Genomic DNA, 19,928 nt, shown 5'->3' on the forward strand with positions numbered 1-19,928 from the left:
AGAAGGGGTGGCAGAGACAGCTCAGGCTTGCTGCCTGAATACAAACCTGCTAAGACTCCATACATCTTTGGGTGGCACTGAGTTCCTGCAAGATACACTGCCTACAAATCACACAGCCAGCTTAGCCCTGCGCTCAGTCTATGGCCACAGAAAGGAGAGAACAAAGCCCTGACCCTTCTGCACTCAGAAATCTCATGGGTGTCAGATTTCAGAATAGCCTCCATTTTTAAATGAAACACTCAGCAAAATGCAGGGCAGGATTCTGACCTCACACGGGTGGGAATCACCTCTGATGCCCAGGCAGTTAGATCTGTAAAAGCATGAGGATGGAGAAGGGGCTATTTTAAAAGCTAAGAACACAAAGATGCTCAAGGCCAGCCAGGGCTCTAAGTACTGACCTCTTTGTTTGGCAGGATTGCTTTAGGGCTATTGTTCAACCAGAAGGCCAATTCAGGTGATGTCACAGGCACTGTTCATCTCTTCTTTTCTGGACAGTGACCCTTCCCCTCCTCATCTTACTCTTCTAAACCATCAAGGGACAAGGACACCTTCCTCCTCCCCAAGCTAAAGGTGGGTGCCCTTCTAATGTCAGTGTTACCCAGTCAGAAGCTGTCCTCGGAGAACCACAGAGCAGATTGGCACCACTCTCAAAGGCTATGCCATGCCAGAATGGAGTTTTAGAGCCAAGGAACCTGGTCCAGTGCTGGACTTCCAAAAAATTTCACATCAGCATAACACAAAAGGCTTGCCTACAATGGTGTTTTATTTTTTGCATCACTGCAGTTGCACTATTGTTGCTCCATTGCAAACGTCAAGCACACACATAATGCACTGGTGTGAAAAGCAACTTGGGACACCGCAAATCACCTTTTCCAGGGTGGCATAACTACCCTGCAAAATGCAGCAAGTGTAGCTATACAAATGTAGCTACAGCAGCTGAAACCACACACAGCTCAGTATGGACAAGTCACACATTTATTCTTTAAAAAAAGAAAAAAGAGCTAAAGAAATGCAATAAATGCTTTAATCTGAGGCAATTAACAGGAGTTTACTGCCTCGCCACAGCTTCCAAAAGAGCTTTATAAATGGAGACAAAAAAAGCATGAAGGTCTGATGCACTGGGGAAAAGCTCACAGTATTTAAGAATGTTACCCCCCCCCCAAAAAAAAAATCACAGTTTTGATAGTTCTGCAGGAAAAAACTTAGCAAATTTACAACAAAACTGTCAAGTAATTACGGCAAGGCACTTCACACATGAACTTAAACTGCTAATTAAAAACCCCTTGCTTAATTGACTGCATTTGCATTTCATTCAACTCAGAGTATAAAAGGTTTGGGTAACACAAATGCCCCTCCTGGGTAGAGAAAGGCTATAGGTAAAATGAACAGGGGGCATCAAGCAGCAGCATTAGCGGCTTCCGAAGGAACTGGAAGGTGCCATTTGAAATCCTGGATACTCATTTTGCTCTGCAGTACTATGCCTGGGGACTCTGTGCTTCAAATACATTCTGAGATCCAAATATCATACTGAGGACCAAACCCAGCAATAATCACAAATGGGAGCACAGGGCAAAATAAACAGTGGCCCCTGTTGCTCCTCATCACCATGTGCGTCAACACCTGCATCTGGTATACAGCTCCAGTTACTCTCTGGCAGAAGGGTTATTTTTCAACAGACTCAACTGCTGCGTGATCAACTTTGAGCTCCAAGAAGAGGGGCAAGGAGAACCATCAAACCACCGCTCTGCTTTTCTACGAAGTACATGGGGAAGGTAGAGGACAAGGCAGACGAAAGAAGTTGTGCAGCAAAAAATTTCAGCTACACATAAGAAAAAAATATCCTAACTAGACTGTGGAAGGAAAATGGTGGGAGACCCATTGGTTGCATTGTCTATAACGGAACTGGAAAATACAGCCCTACCAGAGGGATGTCAAACTCATTCGCGCGCGCGTGTGTGTGAGAGAGAGATGTCAAACTCATTCGTGCGTGCGTGCGTGTGTGAGAGAGAGAATATCTAGGTTTAATTATAATCATGGTTCGGGGTTTCAAGTCAGGACTGTAAACTCCTCACAATGTATAGGGGAAAGGGAACTTCACTCCTCTGCATCCTTGTCACAGGATTTCTGCAGATTCAGGAAGACATCAGTGCACTGATTACACTCTGCTCACATTTGGAAGGCTATCGCTGCAACCATGATGGCTAGAAACTGACTTTTGGTTTAAAATGAAAGCTAAAATAATCTGAATGCGTCATGAAGGCCATAAACACATCATGTCAGATAGGTGAATGACAGCTCTACAGCACAGCAGGTTTTTCCAATCTCTGTGCACTGGAATTTGTGACCGATACTTTGGAAGTGTAAAATTATCATTATTTCCTAAACTGTGTAAGTTCTAGTCTTTTGCAATGGTGGCTTGAAATGGTAAAAGCCACACACACACAAAAAGAGACATCTGGCTTATTTATCTCAAGGCCGAAGAGATTAAATCTATTGCATTGATTCAGATCTCACACCAATTAAATCAGGAGTGACCCTCTTTAAGTTGATAGTATTACACCAGCATAAAAGCAATGCAAAATGAGATCAGAATCAGACTCTGCAACTCTAAATTTTCCTGAAAAATTAGTTAGCTAATTATTTAATTACTTGTGCCCTTTAATCATTTCCCTACTTACACCACTAACCCAAGAACACACACATTAATTCAGAAGGAATGTCAATAAATTCCTGCTGCGCTACGGACCCAATCCTGGAATGTGCATAACTCCAATCAAAGCCAACAAAGTTGGACCCTAATACCCTAAAACTCCTAGAACCAAAATTACACTATGTATAATGCTGATTTCACCATACAAATCAATGTAACTACCTTAATTTCAATGGAGTTACTAAAAATTTACATGTGTGACTGGGACTAGCAGCCAGCCCCTGGTATTTACATTTTTATAGATAACAGAAGTTGAGTATTAGAATGATAAAAGTTATTTCTAATATACAAAGGCTTCTCAGGCAAAAAAAAAAAAAAAATAACCAAACACCACAACAACCGAATTCAAATAGTGACTCGCCAGTAATCATTATTAGTGTCTGGTTAACCAGACAAATATAAAAAGACAGGTATGCACATTTTATTTAAATTGTCCTTTCTGAATTTAAACCTGTCTCCTGCTGATCTGATGCGAGGGAGTGATGACTGCAGAAGTCAGCAGTGTCAGGAGTAAAATTTAACTCTCCCCCCTCCCCCCAGAATTTTATGGAAACTATAGATCACAGAATTCCAATCACTGGCACAAGGAGAAGCCTTGTATGTACTACTCTCTCCTCTGACTTGCACTGTTTTACACTAGCAGCTCCATTTATTTCAGTGGGAGTTATTCCTGATTTACACTATTGTAAACTAAATCAGAGTCAGGCCATGTTGTCTTTTTATACATACATACATACATAATGAACCAGCTCATTGGGCCTGATTCTAGTCTGATCAGGAGTAACTCCACTCAAGCAATAAAATCTAACGGTACATTCATGGGTGTCCAAAATTATAAAAGTTCCCCCCATTCCCATTAAACAAAAGGACGTTGCCTCCTTTAGCTCATTTTTAAAAGCTCCTGTAAAGTCTGAAATATGTCTGAAATATTAATATTCTCCCCCAAAAAGCCAGCAGCTGCTCTGCTAGCCTGTGACACGGATGGTTTTGTTGAACGCTTTTTTTTTTTTTCTTCTTTTTGGTTCAGTGTGCTTTGCATAAGAAACAGGACATTCCCCATCCATCCCCTCCTAACCTAACAGGGACCTCACTTCCTCCCTATGAAACAAGCAGCCCATTCAGCAAAAGGGAAATCCCAGGATGCACTGGGGTAGAACAGCTAAACAAGAAGCTTGGGGGGGGGGAAAACGAAAAAAGAAGTTTGAGTGTGTCCAAATGAGCAGAACCGAGCTGGTAATTGTGACGTTGCAAACTAGTAATTGAGGATGTGGATCTGCCGTGCCAATCTTTCAAAAAGTTTTCCAAGTAGGCAATTCTGGTCTTTCCCTACAGCAACAGCCCACAAAAGAGATAGTACACAGCAGCAGCAATCCACTGCCAAAATAGAACCACTGATAAATAGCCAGACTGGCAGTGTCCTCTATAATTACAGAACCAGATTCTGCAGGGTAAATCTGGCCTAACTCCATTGTTACTCCACGATGTCCCCAAGAGCAGAATCTGACCTATGGAGCCTCATGGAAAACTCTGAAGAGCAGCTGCTTTGGGCTTCCCCTCCTCCCCCCAAATCCTTTTTATTTCTTCAGTTTGCATAAAAACAGCTCTTCTCCACTCTACATTTCTTCTCTAATGCTTGCTTTGTGACATCACAATTGTCTCCACAACAGCTAATTGTGATGTCACAGAGGATTCTGATTTCAGATGGGGGAAAATAAGCAAAGAGAGAAGGAGAGGGAGCTTCTAAGCAACAAAGGAGCTGTTTTCATGCAAATGTCATAAGGAAGAATACAGCAGCATAAACAGAAGGGCTTTCAAGTCTGCCATGAGGAGGATCAGCTGCTCCTTAAGCAGAACAACATAAAGGTTAGACCAAATGTATGGATTCTGGGTCTGGTTGATTGGTATAAATCCACTGAAAACAAAGTCAAATCAACATAAAATTGGAGAAATGCAATGGTGAATAATGCCCTTTAACTACTGTGATCTTACCTGTTAATTTTTTGAAACTTAAAATTACAATATAATACTTTCATACACAAATTCTGCTCTCAGACTGAAGTAAATCCCAGTAACCCTCGTAAATCCAGTGACTCTTGATTTCCAGCAGTAACTTAAGAGAAGAATTTGACACTCAAACTACAAACCACTGCTGAAAGAGGCCCAACTCCTGAAGCTGTTCAGCGAATTCTGCACTTGGTTAGGATGGTTTAAATCTGGATTAATTCCACTGATGTTGCTGGAGCTACTCTAGTAATACAGAACAGAATTTTACCCAACGTCAGTTTGCCTGAATTAAAGTAAGACGCTTGACCAGGTTCTAATATGACAGAGGGGTCTGATTCAAAGCCAGCTCAAGTCAATGATGGTGTTTCCACTGACTTCAACTGAACTTGGATCAGACCTTAACACAGTTTTTATACCGGCACAACCTGACTGATGTCAGTAGGGTTTACTCCTTATTTACACTAGGCCATAAGTAAAAAGTGAATTAAGGATCCTCAGAATTTGGCCCAGTGAGAACTGTGCTATTTAAAGTACCACACCCTTTTATAGGTGAGACCTGAACGGCAAAGGTAAATCTTTTCCATAACTATCATATATCTTCATATACTGAGACAGTTCACCACTGTGATTCAGAGCCCAGATCTTTCCTATCCTTCCAATACAGCCTGTGTCATGTTTTAAATCTTTTCCATAACATTATCTTTCATCTTGAGCAGTGAACTGCTAAACTCATAAGAAAATAAAAAGAAGCATGAAAATCTGTACTATCGCAAATGCTCCAAATGCCAAGACTAACTTATTTCTAAAAATTAATTCAACTCTTTCATTTCTTAGCTGCAGGCCATTTGCTGCCACTCCTTTTTTCCACCCAAACAAAAGACGAAAGGGATGACTCAAAGGAACTTGAATTTCAAGCTAAAGCCACAAAGCACTGAATGCTTGATCTTAATATTAAACAGGTGTGCAGATGCCATTCATTCAAGACTCATCACGGCTGGGTTTTGTCTTTCTTTTTTAAACTTGAAAAAGCCCTGACTTCCTTAAAGACACATGGACAAATTCGATGATGACATAAGTGGTGGTATAAGTCACATCTTGGGCGTAAGCTGCTCTGAAAATGGGTGAAATTTTACAGTATTGCCAATTCCAAGCATTCAAAAATCATGACTCAGGCCCCTAAAACTCATGAGGCTGATTTAAAAAAGTCATTAGATTTGGGATTCTTTTTCATAGCCTTTTGGTTTTTGAACCATTACTGGGGTCACATTTTACAGCCTTTCTCCACAACCACGTCTAGAAATTTACTTAAAAAAAAAGTGGAGGAGATTTTAAAATAGTCATATGCCTCCAGGAGCTGAGGCTTTAAGAAAACACCAAATATTGTGAGTCTTACACCCTTTGCACCTTTTTGCACACCCACCGAATGCTAAGTTGATACAAGTTACGCCACTTTATCACTTACACCCATTTTATAATACACTTTACTGTTGAACCTGGCGCAGAGATCTGTGTGGAAGATGTGCCTACCTCATCCTCAGTTTAATACCCTTCACTGATTTTGCAAAAACTAAACTCCTGTGACAAAAGAGGAAGGCAAAAAGCCAAGTACAGCTAAACTTTTGCTACAGGAATTCACGGGCTTATTGTACGGTATGTTTCTTATTAGTGACAAAATAGGAATAATGGAATATCAGTAATGGACCTCATGCTGCAGTCTGTACTCATTTATCCTGATTTTCATCTCACTTATGTCAGATTTGCACCATTGTAAATTAATTCATGCCAGCGTAAGAAGAGGACAACCAGGTCCATTGATTTCACTGGGAGTGCTGCTGGGTAAGGGATGGAGAATCAGGTCCATAATGCTGCTGAGTATTTTTAAAACAAATGCCTACTATCTTTGAACTCTAATACATTTATCAAGAAGGAAGACACAAGCATAAAAGGAAACCGCATCTCATGAATGCTAAAGGGACAAATTCTGATCTCAGTAACACCAGAATAAATCTGGAGTAACTTCACTGAAATCAATGAAGGCTGAAAATCACAGCAAAATACTGTCCTCGTACTATAAATTTTGCTTTTCAGGCCCATTAATTAAGGTGTTGATTTCAAGAATTTTCTTTTAATTTTAGGTTACAAACTAGACGCAGTGAAAGCTAAAACGCTTATTTTCCTGTTTAAATACACAGAGCTGATCAACTTTTTTTTTTTTTAAATAAAGGATACTTGTCAAATAAAACACCAAAACAACCTTAGAGAACTGTATCTTCCATAGTGTTGTCTTGCTTTTTTCCTTAAGAGTAATTGATGGTTTCCAGCGTATGCTGTAACAATAATTGTTTCCGTGAGCAACAGCATCACTATGCAATACGTACATTTTAATGCTCCACAGAAATGATTTAGTTAACTAGAAAGATGTTGCAAAAGCATCTGCAAGTTTTATGCATGCAATTCAAGACGCCCAGAGCGCCAATAACATACAGTAAGTCACTACTAGTAAACAACCAGAGACAACAGTGACTAAGGTCCCAATCCTGCAATGTAATCCCTGAATGGGCAGATCCTTTTGCCTGCCCAGAGTTTCAGTGAAGTCAATAAAAACAATGCAGAGTACTTGTGGCACCTTAGAGACTAACAATGGGACTCTGCATGGGTCCTGGGAACCACTGGCGCAGATCAGGCTGAAGTACTGGATCCAGCCAAATAAACACCCTATGGCTTGGGTCAGAGTTGACCTAAAAGATATTTTAGTTTCTTAGGGTACGTCGACACTACAATAAAACACCTATGGCTGCAGGCTCAGGCTCAGGGTCTAGGGCTGCAGGGCAATAGAATTGCCATGTAGTTATTAGAGCTCCAGAACCCCATGGGGCTGAGGCGGGGGTGCAAAGCCCAGGCACCAACCTAAGCCCAAATGTCTACACTGAGATTTTATAGCCCTGCATACCAAGCCTGAGTCAACTGTCATAGGCCAGCTGTGGGTGTTTTACTGCAGTGTAGACATATCCTCAAAAAGTTCTAGCAATAGAAATTTCTCTCTCAACAGAACAATTATCTGACAGAACAAGAAGCAATGGTCTCAAGTTGCAGAGGGGGAGGCTTAGGCTGGATATTAGGAAACACTATTTCACTAGGAGAGTGGTGAAGCACTAGAATGGGTTACCTAGGCAGGTGGTGGAATCTCCATCCTTAGAGGTTTCTAAGGCTCAGCTTGACAAAGCCCTGGCTGGGATGATTTAGTTGGTGTTGGTCCTGCTTTGAGCAGGGGATTGGACAAGATGACCTCCTGAGGTCTCTTCCAACTCTAATATTCTATGAATCCGAGTGCTGGATTCCCACCTGCATCTCTGCACCAAGTAGCATGAAAGGTTTCTAGCCCAATGAAAACAAACAAGACAGTTTTCCACTAATCAAAGAAGAATCACAGAAGTCACTCCAAGCCCTTTCATTATTTACAGGGTCGGAAGCCTCATTCACTGGTCTCTTCTGGCTAACACCAGTAATAAAGGCAACAACTTCCGCATCAAAGCAGGAAAACCCAAAGACTGAGAAAAACTATGTGGTGGTGTTATTTATGATTTTAACAGCACCGTTGACATGTACTGCAGCTATACAGACACGCTGTGAAAAAGAAGAGGTCCCTGCCCAGAGAAGCCTCCAATCTATTGGCCCACTTGACTTTTCCTGGGTATTAGGGTCTGTTCTACACATACTCAGGGCCTATGGTAGACATAATGCAGTGAACGATGGAATTCAATTGGGGGTGGGGAAAGTGTTCATGGGAGAATGAGGGTTATAGCAGTGAAAGACATGGAACTGTTTTCCCTCCCAACGCCAGCAGATGTTGTCCAATTAAAGATGCAAATAAATCATTCTCTGCATTGCAAGTCAGAAAACAAACACACAAAGCTTTCTAAATACATTTCAGTTTAAACTTGCATAATTCTCCCAGTGGAGAAATCATCCTAAACTTATGCAATCCTTAGAAAGAGAGACATTATTACAGCTTGTGTAACAATTTCAGTGCCACCCAGAGAACAGTAATCTGCAAAAGAAATGCAGACACAACCTAGCAGAGAACAACACACATACACAATTATATGTGGGGAGCGTGGTCACCATGGGGGCTAAAACCAGAGACTCCAGCTTCCAGAGCGACTGCTCTGTAATTGAGCTGAAGGGACTGCTCCCTCTGCGCCAGCCAAAAAAGTCTCTGTTATACTTAACCCAGACTTCCTAACACTCGATATCCTGTCTGCTATTTCAATGCCCTTACTCAACGTTTCAGACAGACATTACACAAACTGGCTGGTGAAAAGGGCTTGAGAAATCAAGAACCACTCCAAGTGAATGACCTAATTCTTTAAATTGATACTACTGACTGAGGCTGAGCAGAGGCTAAAGAACAAAGGTACAGAGGTGCAAGTCTTCCTAGCATACCACCTAAATCCTCCACAGGGCAAAATGGAGGATATACAAGGCCACACTATTAAAAATGAATAAATAAACATGTTAACAACCCAGCAATCTTGCTTGCAAGAAAAGGGGTGAGCATACCACACATTCTGAAGCAAAAGAAACATTACTGAAAAGAAAAGAAAACTAAGAAGAGATCCTATTCTCCACAAAGCATGTGCGAAGGTAACTGCATATAAATCAATACACAACAAGGGCAGGTCATTGTTTACTCTAAGCCTAAGGTATAATGCTGCAACAATTACTTATGCACGTAATATGTACTTGCGTATTTCCATTTACTTTAATGGGACTGCTGGGACTACTCGGTGTAAAAAAGAGCTAGAGAATCAGGTCCTTATTGAGCAGACAAGGTGATTATACAGCTTGTCGCTTTAATACTACATCCTCAGCCTGGAAAAGCCCGATTAGACGAGATAGCAGCCAACCATTGACTGAGCCAATGATATGAGCTTCACTCGTGGGAATTCCCATTGGTTTCAAGGGGAGTTCCATTACAGAACAGTGGCAGGAATGGGGCCCAAATTCGTATCAATCTGTGTTTTTGTTCTCTCATCCAAGAACAAGTAAAACCAATACACTTAGCTCAGTGCAGAAAGGCTATTGTCCATCAGCCAGCAGGCTTCCCCATAATTAAGAACATGCCCACTCCAACGAATTATAAAACTACATTTGATACCATCTGCATGCAAGTTTATGGTATCTACATTAGTACTGGAAAAAGTATGGCCCTTACTCCAGCTTTTGAGGGGAGATTTGCTAGGCTCCAAAAATCTCTATTTAACAACTAAAATCTAAACACCTAACAGCAATCTTAAATCCCAATTCCTGCATGTAACACTGTCCTTTCTGTCTGAGGACAGAGGGACAATTTACAGCAGTAAGCACTATCCATCCTTTTACCTTTAGTAAGTGTTTTCACTAGCAGACCCATAGTGCACTTCTGAAAATGAAACCCCAATTTTGATCTGCATTTCCCAAAGCAGATATACTAAAGTAATAACACAGCTCCAGACTCTGCTCTCAGATGTAGCTAATGAGTACCAATGTAAATCCAGAATACTGTCTTCAGCGGAGCTAATCTGGATTCAGATGGGTGTAATGAGATCAAAATCTGCCCCCATGACTCTAGGGCCCCACTCTAGGATGGCTCAACAGTCAAAGTACAGGAAGGAGTTTGATACAACTACAGTATTTCTGTGGTTTGTGGGCAAATAGGCTTCAGTTACTTTGTCTGCTGACTGCATGAGTGAGAACTGTAGAACTAGCCCCAAACTATCCTTATGTCACAGAGACTTGGGATTTTTAAACTATAATCTGAGTTTAAATCTTTGCAAAAAAAAATATTTAAGGAGCTAAGCGGTGGAGGGAGAACACACATATCTTCACTGAGCAGTCACTGTTGCCCATACTGAATTTTATGCATTTCAATAATAATTTTCCAAGGTAAAATAACACAGTATCAACTCAATCCCATTATTTTCCAATCTCTTTGCAGACTGAAGACTACTGTTTACCTTTTAGCTTGGAGCAGCAGAATGAAATGCAAAGATTTTGTGCCCCAAAATGTCAGTGTTTACTGCCCAAATTCAGAAAATATTTTTAAAAATGCATTAAAAAAACCCAACAGTTATGTTTGTTAATAGTCAAATAAATGTCATTTAATAATGAAGCCCACAAGTTCAAACACAAACATGCTAAACTATTACTTTTTTAGATAATGTTTCTTTATCTGGAGGTCAATTTGATTTATGTGCCTTGTCCAGCCAGTCAACCAAAATAAAGTAGTCCTATTGACTGCTAGTATTCTATAACTACACTACCTAGGAAGCAGTGTTATATAAGTCACCAGTGTTCATTCCTTAACTATTTTTCTTTTCCAAGAGCTCAGAGATAGGGTCTCTAAGGCTAAATCCTCCCATTTGAGATAATGATACAACTCCCACTGACTTCAATGGGCGTTGCATCTGGGCAAAGTATTATACTGTAGAGCCCAAAGCTTGCTACTGTCTTTGAAAAGAAGAATTAAACCTGGCTTAGACAGCACTAGGTCTGAATGATGCACTTTGAGATGGATTTTTATGTGTGATATCTAGCCAGAGCATGTGCCAAGCCACCAGTGCGAATTCCCACCATCAGACACGTCACACTGCTAGTGCTGCAGACATGCACAATTTTTGACTGTGCAGAGTTGTGACAGAGGTCCTCTTCAAACTGGAATCAAGATCATGCTAACTACAATTGTGTCAAAACAACATTGCCACTTGAAATGTTCTATAGCATGGTTTCCCCAATCAGAGCAGACACGGATTTTTTATTCCTAAGAACCATGGTAGCCAAAACATGGTCTCATCAATACTAGGGTTAGCTTAAAACTTTCCAGAGTTCTAGCAATGGTGAAAAATGTAGCATAGATAAAGTGCAAGCAGCTGCCAGCATTTTAACCACTGTGTTGTCTAGACATGCTCTGAAGCCTAGTATAGACACCTCCAGATAGTGTATGGCAGGCTTTGGTAACGCCAATCTAAACACAGACCCCAAGAAACAAAAATATGCCCTCACTGGTTAACAAGATCAAGTTAGATCCCTGCCAGCAACAACCATGTTCAAATCCTAAGTAGTAGTTCAGATATTGGGTCCCTGCAATGTAGTCAAGACTAAACTGTGTTTAACTTTGTCCCAAAAGTGTACTGAAGCCTTGGACAGGTCCAAGTCCTGAGTCCATGAGCCACAGAAATGGTGAGTCAGAATAGGCCACATAGAGAACAAATCTCTGCCATTCTAACATTGGGATTTTCCAAAGAGCAGAAGGAAGGGAGTTAGGCACCCAAAATCCCTGCCAAAAAAAATATCAGAGGTCTAACTTCAGTGACTTCTATCAGGGTGAACTAATTTATAGCAACTGAGAACAGAAGTCAGCTCAGAATCCTCATTTCATTATTTGCAAGATATTCACACGCGCGCGCACATCTTACTTCTCAATCCACAACATCTGTAAATCAGTTTCCACTGCTGGGAAAAAAAATAGCTGATGCCTGCTTAAAACACGGACATCTCCACAAATACACAGGATTTTGCTTTAAGCTTGGTATCATTTTTGGAGCTTAGCTTCTGAGACGTAAAATGATACCAAGCTTAAGCTGTAGCTCCAAGCCATTGCTGATTTCTGCTTTGGTGGCCATCTTGGTTTTTATTGAAGATTTTCAAATAACATTTTTAATAGTCAGATAATGCAATGAGTCATTTCAGTGTTATATATAATAATAATGGGCCTAATCCTGCAGTCTTTAGGCAGGCAGAATTCCCCATCGACTTTTATCTAATCCATTTAGTGATGGACTAGATAGTAGTTTGGATGCCATTGCCTGGGCAGAACCACAAGTTCTCTACAGTGCATGTCACAGGCCATATATTCCTAGCAACTGAAAGAGATTCCTCTCTAGGTAGCAGGGACCTGCACCACTGGAGCAGAAGGATCTGGATTTTATCCCTGCTGCCACTGTGAAGTTCTGGGTGGCCCTAGTGTGCAACACAATGACAGCTGTGAAGTACTTAAGTGGCCACAGCTATCTTACAATGTCACTCAGAGCTGCATTATTTCACCGTGACTAATTTCTGTCCTTTGATTTGGCTGCACACTTGACCTGGCTAAACCTTACTGCAGTTGAGAAAGCTCTGTGATGTGGCAGCAACGCTGGATTTGGAGGAACTGCTAAATAAAGTGGAAGGCCTACTGTGCTCATTTACATGTCAATACCCAAAATGCTACTTCTAGCTCACAGCGACTTCATAGAAATGCTGGGATCTGAGCCATGGGAACACTGCAGCACTGGTGTGTGTGGGAGTGTGCACGGATTTCTCTTATCCCCCTAGTCTCTAATTCTATGTAGTTTTGCTAAAAAAAATAATAAAAAAAAAAGTCTAGCTCCGAAATGCAAGGGGAGGGGGGATATTAAAGCATGATCAGGCTGTGCTCAGTTCAAAGACCCACAGAAAGTGTTATGGGGCAGAGGGACAGGATCCCACACTGTTCTACTGGAGACTGTCCACCAATCAAAAAAGATTAAAAGCCCTCTTTTGAGGCTTTAGTAGCTCAGACACTTTGGAGACATGTTGGCATGCAGAAAGCAGACAGACAGCACACCAGGATGGGGCAAGGGGAACAGCCATGGAGCAGGAGAGATGGGGATGGCGATACAGGCCTGGCCTATACTGGCCAGAGGATACCATGGAGGTCTCAACTGAAGTAGTGTGTCCAGTTCTGGGCACCCCACTTCAGGAAAGATGTGGACAAACTGGAGAGGAAAGAAAAATCAGAGGAGAGCAACAAATATGATTAAAGGTCTAGAAAACGTGACATATGTGGAAAGATGAAAAAAATGGGTTTTATTTAGTCTGGAGAAGAGAAGACCGAGGGGGGACATGATAACAGACTCCAAGCACATAAAAGGCTGATATAAAAAGGAAGGTAATAAATTGTTCTCCTTAGCCACTAAAGATAGAACAAGAAGCAATGGGCTTAAATTGCAGCAAGGGAGATTAAGGCTGGACATTAGGAAAAACTTCCTAATGTATTGGGACAAATTAACTAGGGAAGTTGTGAAATCTCTGTCACTGGACATTTGTAAGAACAGGTTAGATAAACATCTGCCAGGGATGGTCTAGATAATACTTAGTGCTGTCTCTGTAGAGGGCACTGGACAAGAAAGCCTATCAAGGTCCCTTCCAGTCCGATGTTTCTATGATTCTATGCAACTATACCAAAAGAAACCATGGCTCTCAATTTATGGAACCCATTTTTGCAGTTCTGGAAGTTTTTAAATCTTAGTTCACAAAACCCAGAACTTGGCCGCCGTGGTTTGAATAGCGCCACTCCAGACACAGTGGGAGGGAAGGGGGAGAGAACAAACTAATGGAGAAAAGGAGAAGAGACTAGGACACACACATAAAACCAAAGGAAGCGGCAGGAGACCAGGAAAGGAGCAGGGAGAACAGAAAACAATGCCAGGAGGAAGTGGGAGAGCAGGGGCAGAGGGGGAGAAACCAGATGACAAGGAGAGGCAGAAGGGGATAGGACAAGGGCAAAGGATGAGGGGAAACAGGAAAGAGCTTAAGAGAAGAGGAAGCTCTGGGAAGTGGTGGGAAGGTGAAGGTTAAGGGTGGAGTGTATGCAAAGAAGCTCACAGGTCAATGCAGAGGGAAAACAGACCAGAGATTAAGGAAATAAAAAGGAATAAAACTAAAAAGAAAAGGGAAGGAAAAAAAGTGACAGACTCGGAGGGACTTGCTCTGCTGTGCTGCAGAGTTCAGAGCTTCCTCAAATCTGTGGCTTTAACCCACTGTCCCCTGCATGAGGCTTTCACCTGCACTGCAGCTCTAGACCAAGCCACTCCTGGGAGGAGCAAAACCACAGACACCACACCTCCTTACACAATCACACAGACAGACATATAGCGCACTTCATACAGTCATGCTGACAGAGCAGCAGAGATACCTCCACCCGCAAACACCCCAGAGACTAGCAGCACACAGACCAACACATATATCCACAGACCCATCATGAAACTGAGACAAAGTAATTCAACCAAATCACAAAAGGCACACATCACACATGTATATGTACACAAATGGATGTATGACAAAACAAAGTGACACAAGCACACACACACACACAAAAAAGCAAGGCAACACAGACACATGTGCTTCACACATTTATCCACAAACAAACACCATACACACAGCCAGAGAGACACACAAACATGCAGGCAGACAGTGATAAACACAACCACACAAAGCCAAAGGCAAGATCTTCCTTTCATTTCCTTGCTGAGGTGACCTAAAATTTACTCCACCGTTATTTGCCTCTGGCCACAGTCTAGCAGCCCTTGAGCTAGACTGAATCTCTCCATAATTATCTGCAAATGCTACAACACAAACGACCTTAACATATGATATCCCGTTGGCTACATCTGATGGAAAAAGGCTGGAGAAAAAGGAAACATAAGTGAACTAAGGCAATTCCAAAACTCTATCTGGTCTGCCAGGTAAGTTGTTGACAGGGTCTCTTCAAGACTGCACTGTATTTATACAGGAGCCCTGAAGCCAACGCAAAAGCCTTGAAACTTAGCCCAGTTCTGCACAGGAACTGAGATAAAATATTCCCCCTTCTCCACCCTATCCCCAGAACACACGGACACCACCCACCCCTTACAATATTGCATTTTGAAAGCCAACACCCTGGGAATTTTATCACATAAATGCATTTTGGCAAAATGTTCCAAAGTAGCCACTGATTATTTAATATTTTTGATGCCAAAATGTTAAGTGCCCTTGATCCTGATTTGTCAGAGGTGCTGTGCACCTTTCCCACAGCCTCATCTGAAGCCAGGAGTGCTCAGCGCTTTCTGAGAAAGTGTAGTCCCTTTTGGGGTGGGATCTCAAGTTGGGCTCCACCCCTAAAAAGAAAAAAAGTCAACAAATCAAAGCACCCCAAGTTCAGTAACCACTTTTGAAAAATGTTGCCTCTTGTGTCTAAACTTGTCGTGCTCCTCCCTCCACCTACCTCCAGTCAAGCATTCTGGATATTGCTAAAAACAGGGTAAAACTCCATAAAAACCATTGTGAGGGAAAAAAATGACACCACTTAAGGTTCGAAATTCATCAAGTGAAAGGGGTCAGCTATGGAAATGGGGTAGGGAATCAACCAATATGGGACTGACCCAGGTAATATTCAAAACACACCTTTCTGGGAGTAGGAGAGGGAAGTGGGGAGAGGTGGTCTGGGCGGGATGTCACAATCATAGCAAGGTTGCTTCACCCCAAAAATCCTGCTTCCTCAGCCTCACAACCCCACCCCCTCCTGTCCCCCCCTTCCCCTCCCCACACATCCGCAGACAGTCAATCCCACCATGCCATCTTAGCGCATGATTAGCAGTGGACAGACAAGCCATTAAAAACACATCCACCTCCAACTATGGCGATAATGTGGCTCATTACAGCACAACACTGCCACAATGGCTCTGACCCTCCAGCTCTGGGGAGGGGAATTGAGGAACCAGAGGTAGGAGGAGTCTAGTTACTGATTTAAAAAAAAGAGAGAAAATCTAGAGGCAAGAAGCTGAATTAACTGGGCCTCCCAAAGATAGCTGGGCCAAGTGCAGCTTTGTGTGCACAGCGCTTCATAAGTCTGGATATTTAAAAAAGGAAGTTAAAGAGAGAGTGTTTAAAACAAGCATTTGGGAAGTGATGAGAATCTCCCTGCCCATTCACAACAGGCTTTAAATGCTTCTCTTTGGGTTTGTCCCTAGCATTGTGCACCCTGCAACTCCAGCAGCTAAAAATCCCCAACAAAATAAGACAAAACCCACCCAACAAGCCAGTGCAGTAGAACTCAAGGGAAGGAGTTAACTCGACTTTTCCTGTTTGCTTTTTTTTTTTTTTTTGGTGTGCGTGTGGGGAGGAAAGGGGGGTGGACAGTATGCTGCTCATCCCACAGTCAATTACACCACCGCCAGTGAGCCAGACATCCTGGTGTCTGCGAGGAAGTTCTCAGGGCCCTGTGGCATTGCTGCCCATTGATCAGGACTGGTGCCAAGGGCCACCACGGCCTGCCACCCACCCACACGCTGGGGATTCAGGCTGCTCAGACTGAAAAAAAAAAAAAAAGAGCAACCTAAAATAAATGTGGTTTAGCAGTCTGGATGGGCAGAGTCAACACGGCATGGCATTTCTTAGAGGCTGCTGCAGTTGGCTCTAGACAGACTCATTCACTGGATGTACACAAAATCCAATACACAAAAGCCAGTCTGCTCGTAGGATTCAGACAATGTGCATAGTCTTCTCCGTTCACACGCCAGTCGCTAATGCAGGCTACTAGTATACTGACCTATTGTCAGAAATTTTCCTATGCACCCCTGTAACCAGTCACATTTCATTCCCATCGATGCGTGGAGATCATTTCGTCTCTGTTCCCAGACCTGATCAATTTATTAACACACACATCAGGAGGGGAGTTGTATGCATTTCTGTAAAGAACAAACTACTCCTGTTATTTGTCCTTGCCACAGCTTCCATGCTTCCCCATTCACGCTCTGACCCCAAAGTCCTGGCCGGTCTCCCAGTGAAAGTATGGGGGGAGCAAGGGCAGCAGGATTAGGTCCCTAGTGTACAATTCAAAGAAGACACAGAAGAGTAGAAGTATTTTAAGTAAAACCTAAAAGGCACCAAGAACAATTTAAGCCTACAAGAAAGCAAAGTGCAGTTTCTAAGAACGCTCTTCCACTTTGATTTCACAGCACGTTTAGACCGCTGCATGCTTTTGAAGGCAAAGGGGCCACCAAAGATGGTTACCGGGAGATCCCTGAAACTGTAGACGAATGTCCCCACCCTCGTCCTCAAAAATCAGGTGCCACTTACCCTGGGTGCTTTTCTCTTGTATTTGTTGCTGTAGTCAAATTTCTCCTTCATTTCATCCAAGAGCTGGCCCAGCCTTGCTTTCTCCTCTTTCCCGGTGTAATCCTGGCTGAGGAGGATATAGGACCTCCAGTTCGCCGAGTCAAAGCCCCAGTGGCAAGTCCTGTTCTCCAAGGATTTATGCGAGTGGACCACAAATTTGTGAGGCGGGTACATGAGCCTGCAGTCCAAGCACTGGATGCAGGCAGCGCTGGGGTTGGTGTACAGCTCTGGCACGAGGAGTCCCTTGCACTTCCCAAAGCACTCGTGGTACACCTTGAAGCTCTTCTCGGTGAGCTCCAGCTCGATGGTGCTGGAAAACTCCTTCTTGCAGTGGGGCGGGTAGGTGCCCCCGTAGAGCAAGGCATTGCAGAGCCTCTCGGCGTCCGTCTTGGTGATGAGCCCGCAGGAGGGGGCCGAGAAGGGCAGGATGCCCATGACTTTCAGGATCTCCAGCTGGTCGGCCGTGCACCTGGAGCAGTAGATGTGCAGCTCGTCGCACACCGAGTTGATCTGCTGCAGGGAGAAGTCCCTGAGCACGGAGTTCAGGATCTGGGGCAGGCAGAGCCGCTTCTCCCCACCCACCACGAAGCAGGAGATGGTCTCCCCTTCCAGGATGGTCTCGCACCGCTCCGTGGAGCGGTCCGACGGCATGAAGAAGGGGCCCGGCATGACGGGCGGGGGCTGGATGGGGGGCAGGTGGAGGACGGGCTCCGCCGGCTCTTTGCCATTGTCCTTCTTGTACATCTCCTGCGCCCAGCGGGCGGAGAAGGCGGCCGGGCCACCCAGCGAGCTCATGGAGCTCAGATGAAACTGTTCCAAGGTCTTCTGCAGCCCGGGATGCGGCTGGAAGCTGCTTCGACTGACAGTCTCCATCTTTCAGCCCCTCACCGCCCCGACCGACAACCAGAGAGAAAGACAGAAAAGCCCCGGGTCCGACTCCACTAAGCCCGGGGCCAACACATGAACCCGCCCTGCCTCGCCTCCGGGGTCAGCCGGCCCCCACCCCCGCTGTCGCTGAGTGTCCCCGCGGGGCGCGTGTGCCCGGCCCCTTCCCTCCGGCCCGGGGGCACTTGCACCAGCGCCGCGTCTCCCCCGCTGCCCCGGCGGAGCAGAGAGTCCAGCCGCCCAGCCCGGCCACCCTCCCGCCTAGCACACCGGGCCCACCCCGCCCCCCACGCCTCCAGCACGCGCTCTCCCGGCCGCCCCCACCCCCAAACAAAACCCCAGGAAAGTCCAGCCCCGGGGGCTCAAACGCGCGCGGGCTGCGGCTCTGCGGCGGCGGCCTCCCGGCTGTCCATATCCAGCGAAGCCGAGGGGAAGGGGGAACCCAAAAAAAGCCTGGTCCGTGCAAGGAGAGGCAAGAGGAAAAAAAAACGTTGCACTATTTTGTTTGTCTTAAAAGCTCCCCCGGCCGCAATCTTTTGCACTTCCAAAAAAAATACAGTGGCGGAGGGGGGGCTGCAGACAGAGGCGGGCTCCTCCCTCCCGCTTTTCCGTGCGGTCCCCGGCTGGCTCGGGAAGGGTTCCTCGGCTTTCAGTTCTTGCTTTGCTCTGCTCCCTCTTCTAGCGGGCTGCGGGGAGCTGCAGGCAGCGAGCGCACATCCTCCCCGCTCCTCTCCCCAGCAGCGACTGCGAGCGCCGGGGAGCGGAGCTCGTGCCGCCGCGCGCTCACTCCTCCCTCCCCGCGCGCCCGCCCGCCCCTGTTTGTTGGTGTCTGCCTCAGCCACTGAATGGCAGCCAAGAATGTGACCAACTCCCCAGGCTGGGCTCTTCCAGGAACCGGGCCGCCTCCCCCCGCGGAGCCTCTCTGCACAGACAAGCCCTGAGCAGCCGGGCTGGAGAAGAGTAAAGTGCTGGGTTCACAGACCTGCCAGCGAGGAAGTAAGGGGGCGGGAGGGCGAGGGCTTTTCTCTGTGGCTTTTCTTTCTGCTTTGTCTTGATTATGTACTGTGTTGGAGGGTGTCTTTTTTTTTAAAAGTGTGTGCCTGACATAAGCACATACACGCAAGGTACCTGCAACAAACACAGGGTACATGCAATTAACACAAAAGTTGCAAAACATACATACACCATGTGTGTGTAATTCAAGACGAGTACACCCGTGACACAAAATATACGCACACGCATGCATGCAACACCAGGATATGCACCTAACGTATAGATGTAACACAAATACGGTCATACACAAATTTTATGCATAACACGTCTTCAAACATAAAACATGTACATTTAATACAAGCACAAAATACAGACACTCATACATGGAATGTGCACAAAACAC

The 19,928-nt window shown here is 44.4% G+C and overlaps 1 protein-coding gene across 2 annotated transcripts in view; it reads right to left on the minus strand.

Annotated features, from left to right (window-relative positions):
* Positions 1 to 18,718, minus strand: part of SKI (SKI proto-oncogene) — a 138,928-nt gene extending 120,210 nt beyond the window's left edge. The window contains exon 1 of one of the 2 annotated variants that reach the window (XM_050931747.1): positions 17,609 to 18,718. In XM_050931747.1, coding sequence (XP_050787704.1) covers positions 17,609 to 18,520 — 912 coding nt within the window. In that variant the 5' untranslated portion in view covers positions 18,521 to 18,718. The remainder of the gene's footprint in view (positions 1 to 17,608) is intronic. The other variant, XM_050931748.1, reaches the window with a different exon arrangement.
* Between the last annotated feature and the right edge of the window lie 1,210 nt (positions 18,719 to 19,928).

The sequence above is a fragment of the Gopherus flavomarginatus genome, chromosome 21, assembly GCF_025201925.1.
Source record: "Gopherus flavomarginatus isolate rGopFla2 chromosome 21, rGopFla2.mat.asm, whole genome shotgun sequence".
NCBI classification, from domain to species: Eukaryota; Metazoa; Chordata; order Testudines; family Testudinidae; genus Gopherus; species Gopherus flavomarginatus.